This window comes from Vitis riparia, chromosome 16, assembly GCF_004353265.1.
Source record: "Vitis riparia cultivar Riparia Gloire de Montpellier isolate 1030 chromosome 16, EGFV_Vit.rip_1.0, whole genome shotgun sequence".
NCBI classification, from domain to species: domain Eukaryota; kingdom Viridiplantae; phylum Streptophyta; class Magnoliopsida; order Vitales; family Vitaceae; genus Vitis; species Vitis riparia.
In genome coordinates this window covers 21,072,316-21,081,377 of record NC_048446.1, presented here as the reverse complement: position 1 = coordinate 21,081,377, position 9,062 = coordinate 21,072,316, and the positions used below count along the sequence as shown (strand labels likewise).

The 9,062-nt window shown below is 34.7% G+C and overlaps 1 protein-coding gene across 1 annotated transcript in view; it reads left to right on the top strand.

The window, feature by feature from the left end:
• The first annotated feature begins 580 nt into the window (after nt 1-580).
• Nucleotides 581-9,062, top strand: part of LOC117933693 (ubiquitin carboxyl-terminal hydrolase 25) — a 31,925-nt gene continuing 23,443 nt past the window's right edge. The window contains exons 1-4 of the mRNA XM_034855180.1: nt 581-1,085; nt 1,166-1,628; nt 1,721-1,796; nt 1,899-1,991. Of these exons, the coding sequence (XP_034711071.1) occupies nt 911-1,085; nt 1,166-1,628; nt 1,721-1,796; nt 1,899-1,991 (807 nt within the window). The 5' untranslated portion in view covers nt 581-910. The remainder of the gene's footprint in view (nt 1,086-1,165; nt 1,629-1,720; nt 1,797-1,898; nt 1,992-9,062) is intronic.

The following is a 9,062-nucleotide window of genomic DNA, read 5'->3' as shown; positions in this document are numbered from 1 at the left end:
ATGAGATATAGGATTTGTGTCATTATCCATTTATATTATGAATTTAATTATTGTTATTTTCTAATCACATATTGACTTAATATGCAAAATATCAAGATAAGAGACTTTCAAATTCACGACTACAAAATCACCATAGTAATTTCTAAGAAGGTACTAAAGTTTATTTTTCTTTTTCAATTTATTTTTTAACAAATTTATTAATTAAGTTACTATTAATATTTCCTAAACCTCATGTGCAATTTTTATTATTTTTTATTTTAATTTATTTTAACGGAGTCTTTAATAATTTGTATTGGAATTGTATCTTAAAAATACGATTTGAATAAAATACACCAAATTGTGTCTTCAAATTATAGTTTTAGTAAAATGCACTAAAATTATGTCTTTAAATCACGACGATGAAATAGACAAAAAAAAAAAAAAATAAAAATCTAAGTGAGACTTTGTTGGTTCAAGATGTCATAGATTTGGACACATTTTTTAAAATATGATATTTTAAAAATTATAGTATTTAAAAAAAAAAAAAAAAAAACTCGATTCATAATGGTCTGGAAGCGATTTAGGGGCTGATCGTTGCCCGGTGGGACTGCCTCTGCACTGGCTGCTGCCTGTTTCCATCGTAACAAAAAGGAAAATCAAAATTGAAAGCAAGAAAGATAAGAAGTCCCAAGTCCCCCGGAAGAGCCTCAATCAACCGGACGGCCCAGCACTCAAAGGAAACAAAACAAAAGGGGGAAAAGAAAAGAGAAAAAACAGAAGGGGCAAAAACCCCTCAAAGGGAAAAAGAAGAGGATAGGAAGGGAGGAGAGATGCGATCGTGGTTGTGGCGGTGGTGGTGGGGGAGTAGTATCAGAAGGACGTCGTCCGATGCGGCAAAAGAAGAGGGAAGTGAGGAGGAAAGAGGTCGTTAATGGCCTTGCAAATGACTTGGCAGCCGAGTCTCCTCCACCAGAAACGCAAGAATGGTCCTCCTCTAGGGTTGAAGAATCTCGGCAACTCCTGCTATCTCAACAGCGTCCTACAGTGCTTGACATACACACCTCCCCTCGCCAATTTCTGCCTCAATCACCTCCATTCTTCGCTCTGTAAATGAATTTCTTCCTCTCTCTCTCTCTCTTTTTTCCTCCTCAACAAGAGACACTTCTAACACTAATTTATTTTCCAGGCGATTCCGCTGTGGATCGAAAACGCGAGTGCCCCTTCTGCATACTGGAGAAGCGAATTGTTCGGTCTTTGAGCATGGATCTCACCCAGGACGCTCCCTCCAAGATCCAGAGCTGTCTCCGGATATTTGCAGAACACTTTCGATTGGGGCGGCAAGAGGATGCCCACGAGTTCTTGCGTTATGTAATTGACGCCTGTCACAACACTTGCCTTCGTCTCAAAAAGTTGAGGCGCAAGGGGAACAACGATAATGGGCCCTCTACTACTAGTGTGGTCAAGGACATCTTTGGGGGTGCTCTGCAGAGTCAGGTCAAGTGTCTCTCTTGCGGGGCTGAGTCCAACAAGACCGATGAGATTATGGATATAAGCCTTGATGTCTTGCATTTCAATTCTCTTAAACAAGCATTACAAAACTTTTTCCAGCCTGAGGTTTTGGACGGTAACAACAAGTACAAATGTGACAAGTAAGATTACCTTCTTCTTCAAATATTGTTTATTCTTTCTTTCTTTCTTTCTCCTCCTGTAATTTGTTAATCACAGACTTATGCTTATTTAGTTGTAAGAAATTGGTGTCAGCAAGGAAGCAAATGTCTATTCTTCAAGCACCCAATGTCCTTGTAATCCAGCTCAAGGTTTTCTTTTTATGTTTATTTACATTTTTTTTTGCCTTTGTCTTAGTTCAGTTACTAGCATTCTGCTTTTGTGTGATGGCCTAATTTTGGGTTTGTTTGCAGAGATTTGAGGGCTTATATGGTGGGAAGATTGATAAGCTGATTGCATTTGAAGAAGTTTTGGTGCTCTCGAGCTATATGAACAAAGCAAGCCAGGTTTGTTAAGTTGTGAACCTCCTGTTTTCACCTATCTTGTCATCTTTGGCTTGTTATCTTGGAATTTCATTGCTTTTTCCTATATGCCTTCATTGATAGGTGAATAGTTTATGAGCTTGATCTCTCTAATAAATATTGGAATGAATTTGGTCAGTATTCTTCATTTTCAAACCTTCACTAGTTTGTTGGCAGTTTTTAATTTTGTGGAGTTGCTGTCCAAGTTGTTGAAATTAAATACATATTATGATCTATAGAGGGATTTCATGGTTCCATAAATTAGGGTATAAGCTTCCTCTTTTTCTCCCCTCATTTTTGGATGTTAGTTGATGTTCATGTGTGATGCTATTAGTTTCAAGTTTCCAATTTCCAAAATGGTGCTTGAGGAATTCTAGAACCTTCCAGGCTGTAAGGTTGTAAACTTGCATCTATAACCCACTAGCTTGGAGGAGATAAGTTAAAGGCAAAGGTTTATAGTCTTATGACTTAAGAAAGGGGATGAGATGGTAATTCCTATTTTATTTTATTTATATAATTTTTTTAACAGGATGGCTAACACCTGTAGAAGGGTAATAGCATTAGTAAGTTAGGACCCAGGGGAAGTGAAATTTAGAGAAAAGGACAAAGTGGATTTTCTCAAAATTTTCAGGTTTTATATTTGGATAAGGGGTGTGTCACCCAAGACTCAAGGGGGCTAGCTTTATGTCTATTTAGGGGGTGGACTGAGAACGGTTGGACAGGGCCTCTTCAGGAGAATATTGATTTTTGAAAGATCTTGGGTTGGATAAGGTGCCATGATCAGATTGTTTTACTACAACATTCTGGAACTGGGCAATGGTTAGGGAGGATGACATGGCTTTTATACCTGATTTCCATTATGCACTGATTTTTTGAAAGAACTTAAATGTAAACTATATTGTGTTAATTCCAAAGAAAGACTTGTGAAAAAAAAAGTGTTAATTCCAAAGAAAGGTGGGCTGGAGGATAGAAGGGACGTTTTGGATAGAAGGGATGTTTTTCCTATAAAAAAGGATTTTGGGGATTTTACACCAAACAGTTTTTGGTGGGTGGAAAGTATGAGTCAATTGGTAATATTTTGATCGAACAACTTGGGAGGTGATTGGATTGTTGGTGTTTGAGTCTTAATGCTCGTAAGTGGAAAGAAGATAGATTTTATTTCTAATTTTAATTGCTAACGAGACATTTGGTTCCAGATGGAAGAGTACCAAAGTTGGAGTGCAGTGTAAGCGGTATAATCTAGATATCAAAAACACCTATTGCCATGTCAATTGGGACTCACTTGGTATATTTGTCAATAATTTGGTTTTGGAAGGAGGTGCATAGGTGTGTTGAACATTGTATGTCTTTAGACTAACTTCTAAAAATATTTATACTACTCTTTGATAATCACTTAAACTAGGATCCAAATTATAGTCTATAAAAACTAATACAATACATAAGAAAGCAAAGCAATAGAAAAAATAAAATTTTAAAATTAGACTTCACACTAACTAGTGAACCTAGCTAAGTCAATTGGTCGGCCCCCTTTGCCTTGGTAAGCCTATTGGATATTCTTGTATCAAATACACTTCATCGCTCATTGTCTATAGTAATGAATTGACCACATATTATCCTCAAAGTCCTTTAAGGTAAATCCTTGCTCACCATTGGATTGTTGACTTTTTGCATATAATTGATCACTTGATTCTGTACGATCTTCAAAAATATGATTCTATTTTGAATGAGGAAGAGACATTATATCTCTTTTTCCTTAGAGAGGTTAGTAGCGAAGAAGAGATGGTATATCCTTTTCCTTGTTGGCATTATGTTGGGGAGAAACACACTAGCCCCCTTGCCGGGACTTGGTAAAACCATGGATAAATGATCCCTTTTGCATATTGATTCATGGAATGTGGTGGGTGTTGCATTCCATTCTACCAATTCTAATGTTTGCTTCTGCATGAAATTTTTGTTTTGGAATTCTAATATGTTTGTAACACCATAAGATGTGAGGGCTGGAAATCCACCTATGTGCATGAGTCTGCAAAAAACAATTCCTAGGAAAGGGTTTTAGACAAGCATGTTCTTGTCTTTGTCATTGAAGTTACAAAAATACCATTATCATCATCAAATGATCTTCATCCATTTAGAAAATGAATGCAATTTCATCTCTTTAGAAGAAAAAAATAATTTCAACTTGGTTAGAAAAATCACAAATTAGAAAAATATTTTAGAAGACATTAATTAAACCATTCTTCATAATTTAATCAATTCCAACTTAATCTATGTTGAGATAAATCAATCCTAACATAATTGAAATTTTGTTATAATTAAATATTACCACTTCAATTAGAACTTCATTCATTGTGCAAAAATGTAAAGTAATGAAAAATTTAAAAATATAGATAAATTGATAATCAATGGATTTTATGTGGATTTGATGAATTTCAAGTAACCTTCTCAATCCTTTCTCCATTATTAGAACTGTATCCTAAGTTTGGATGTTATTTTATTTTCTGTATAACAAATTATTATTAGTTTTATTATCAATTCTCTCTTTTATTAATTGTGTATCCAATTCCTTTTGCTTGAAAATTTGTTATTACCATTTTTATTAATAAAATTTGAATAGACTCGAGTATTTACGAAATGAGATATAAGTTTTTGACTTTCTTTAAGATATTCATCTTGTGAATACACACAAACATGCAAACACACTCGAGTCAAAATCACCAACTCCTTAACTTTTATTATTTATTTTTAATAAATTTTTTTACTCTTGATGTTTATGTATTATAAATTTTATTAAGTTAAAATAACAATTATATAAAGGTTATTAGGATTTCATTTTATTGAGATTAGCCTTGATTATCAATTCATGCTTAAAAGTTTATTTTCTTCTCATCTTTGATACAGATTTTCTGTTTTTTATTCTCATTTTTTTTTTGACATTTTCCATACTCCTAAAACTAGTAGATACATCTTATGTTTTGCCATCAACTATTTGCTTTATTTTTTGAAATATATTATTTATTTAATTATTTGTTTTATATTATGAGTTTATATAGGTATGCAGGGATTTAGTTATTGTAATTTTAGAAGGATTTATTTTTTATTTTGGTTTTATGCATATAATCTATATGGTGTTGAAAGTTTGTCATTGAAAATCTCTATGGGCTTCTTGTACTAAAGCTTTTAGAGGAGTTCCTCTAAGTGTTTTACAACTCAATTAGATTGCGGTTTGCGCTTCAAAAGTTTGAAGATTGTTGGGGTTTCTCTTTGTTTTTAGAGTTCTATTGTTGGGAGTTTTCTCCTTTGTTCAGTTTGTGTAGGAAGGACCTCTCATCCTTCCCTTGCTTTCTTCTCTTTCTTTTGTAACTTTTCTTTCTCTTGTATCTTTTCTTCTATTAATATATTCTTCTTTGTTTCTGATAAAAAAAAAATAAAAAAATCTAGTATACATTTGATTTCCATTCCTACACAAACCAAATACTGCAATAAGCTTGGAATGAATTCACAAATGTGAAGTTTGTAATTGCTAAATACTGGAATGAGAATAATTTATTCATACTTTTCCCATTCTAAGAAAGAATAGACCATTGCCATTGCTTCAATTTATGAGCCAAATGAGGAAGAAGGGTCAAGTGAGTAGCAATGTAGTAATTTGACAAGGATAAAAGGAAATTAGTTTGGTGGTGGTGAAATGGTGGTAGTAAGAAAGAATGGGGAAAACCAGATGTAGGACTATAAGAATGCAAGTGAAATTTTATGAAGAGAGTAGGTGCAACATAGTGCATTGAACCTCTTGGAACACAATGAAACAGATGCAAGAAAACAAGCTTGTGATCTACAATGTGAGCCACCAATGAGAGGTGAAGAGAAAGAGAAAGAAGGAAGACAAGCAAGAATAGAGAGGCAACCAATCCTAGTTCTTCCAAACAATATTAAAAAAAGTTTTCTAACTAGGGTTAAGTTTAATGTTTTATAGTGGAGTAGACCCAACCACAAAAACCCATTAAGATAATGAGAGTAAAACCTTAAGATTACCTAGATCCATGATGGTATGGAAGGTGTACTATAGTTGTTGTGTAAAGCATATGATAATTTAAATTAGGATGTGCTCCCTTATCATGATGTGTAACTTAATAGACTATGTAATAGAAGAGTCATTAAAACAACTCAATACACTAGCTAGACCAAAAGTGAATGGTGTTTCCAAAAGGTGAAGTTTTCTAGATAGAGTCTAATACTTGAGTTATTAATTATTAGGGGAAAAGCCTTGTCTCCTAACTTTAGATTGACATGTGTTGTCCAATCTAATGGGCCTTTCAGAGCTCTCCCTGATCAAATCTAACCTGAGGGCCTATGAACAGTGTCCCTCAAGGGGTTTGAAGCTTGAACCAATATGACAAAAGCTTTGTTGATTGCCTTAGAAAATGTTATGTCTTCTTTCCAAGTCCACTAAAAAGCATGGCTAGGCCTCTATGAGAGCTTGCAGAGCTTTGCTAGGAATTTTCTCAACATATTCAAAGAATCCAACCTCTAAGCTTAGTTAGGAAATTTTTACTTTGACAAAGTCTCTGAGCTCACAAAGGAGTTCTTTTGGGAAATCCCTTAACCCCAACCTTTTTTTTTCATCTGGATTAGTTTTTGAGTTTTGGTTGGATTGGTTAGTTTTTATCTAATTTTACGGTGGTCTATTTTTATTATTTAATTTTAGTTAAATCAATTAGTTTCTTTGCTAGAATTTGTTGTTAGCTTGACTATTTTTCTCATTCTATTCGGATTTGTCAAATTGGTGGACTACATTTAAGCTTGTGAGCCTTTCTTTAAAAGGGAGGACACATTATGGTTGGCGTTTTAGCAACTTTGGATAGTGTAAAGGATTGTATGATACAAAACTAACTTCACCTGTTGTTTGGCATCAAATGTATTCATTGTGTACTTTGTAGTGCCTTTGGTTCATGTGGTTTACATACTTTTATATTTATAGATTTTCTTATTGCCTATCAAAAAGTATGACGCAAAACTAACTCTTGGTGTGATACCTAAGGATTGAAGGTGTAGTTCTTTTGGATTACCAATGCGATGTGAGTAGTTTTCTCTTTCTTATCAATTCTTCCTATTTCATTATTTCTTTTCTGCAACTACAACCCATTTTTTAAAACCATAACCACCCATAACAATTTAAGCTTGAAATAAGTATTGGCATGACCAACAAATCTTAAATCATCTATTATATTATCTTATCTTATTTACTACTTAAACTATACCAAACAAGCCTTATTTCTAAAACCTGATCAAGCCCCAATTTACCCCATTTTTTTTAGCACTTATGGTCCTAAATGTAATGACCCACTCCTTCCCATGGAAATATTGTTTGCTCTGGATCCAATGAACTCTCACGACTTTAAAATGCATCTACATAGTTGAGAGAAACCCTATATATGTATATATATATATAGTGTTAGGAACTTCTTCTCCTATTCGATGTGAGATATCATAATCACCTTCCCATGCAGACAGAACGTCCTTGTCATGTCTCTCGGGATTGTTGTGCCAAACAAATAGACACTCATGTGAGCCCAAAGGGTTATCACAACTTTAAAACATGTCTATATGGTTAAATGGAGTTTATACATATATGGTGTTAGAAATTTTTTTCCTATTTGACATGGGATATCACAATCACCTTCCATGTAGACATGATGTGCTCATTGTGGACTCATGTCCCATAGGATTGTGGGGCCAAACAAATTGGTATACCGTGCAGGCTTGAACAAATAGAGGCTCATATTGGGGTTGGATATTAGTTTTAATACCATTTGTAACAATCTACTCTCAATTGTGTAGATATTGTCCGCTTTGGGCTTAAAGAGCTTTTACGACTTTAAAATACGTTTACATAGTCAAGCAGAACCATTGTATATATAATGTCAGAACCTCTTTCCCTTATTAGATGTGAGATATATAATCTTAAGTTTGCAAATTTTAGTTGAAAGGAAAAGAATCGGCGGTTGCAAATATTGTACCTCAAAATTGATGAATTTGACGGAGAAAACTGTTTTTCTTTAGTGCTCTCTCTCAGATGGCTACAAGAGAATTTCAGCTTCTGAAATCTGATTTAGGTTAAGTGCAATTCTGCACTTTACTTTTTTGTCCTCACCGTTTAATCACTGCTATGCCCCAAGGCTTGATTTACTAGTTTAGGCCTCTTATCAAATGTTTTTTTTTTCTTTTACATGAATGCCTATTAATTCCCCACTTAATTAAATCAAGGTAAATTACAAAGGGGTGAATAATTCGGTTTGCGGTGTTACACTTCCCCCTCCTATTTTCTTCTTTTGTTTTTTTTGAGGTACCCTAGTGGAGGCTACGCCATTACATATGGGGCAAAAGGTAAAAGATGTAGGTACTCAGAATTTAGTAAAGTGAGAAGGGAATTTAGTGAAAAGAAGACAACAAGGTGACAACTAAAAGGTTTGAGGTACATGACGTAATAGAAGGCACCAAATTCAAGTCGGTTGCACTTCTTTCTGAAAAGTGAAATGGATATTGTTTGGCAGTTGTGACACTGCTTTTTCTTCTATTCTGTTGCTTTTTGGTGAGTTTGGCTGGTATCTATATAGATGTTTCCACATGCATTTAAATTGCATGGAAGAGAAGGTTATGGAGGTCAATGTGCTTCTTCACTAATCAGAATGGCTGATTTATTCTAGAATGCCCAAAAATGTGACTTTCCTTATTAGAGCAAAGTCCTTGAAGGAGCTTCAAGGATGCCAAAGGTGTGTATATTTTGGTGGATTTAAAAGGGAGTGAAGAATGAGCTGAAAGAATGGTTGTGAAAGGTGGTTAGTGCTAGTTTGTAGTGGATTAAAAAACTTTTGACCTTTTTGTAGAGGAGGTTGAGGGGGGGGGGGGGGGGGGGGGGGGGGGGGGGGGGGGTGTTATTGTGGAAAAGGGCAGAGGTTTTTCAGGTTGGATTAGGTTTGGGGATTTGAGTTTGTGTTACTTGTTGGAAGGGGTAGAAGCTTGTTGCAGGGATGAAGACTTGGAAAGATGGAGCAAAGGTTG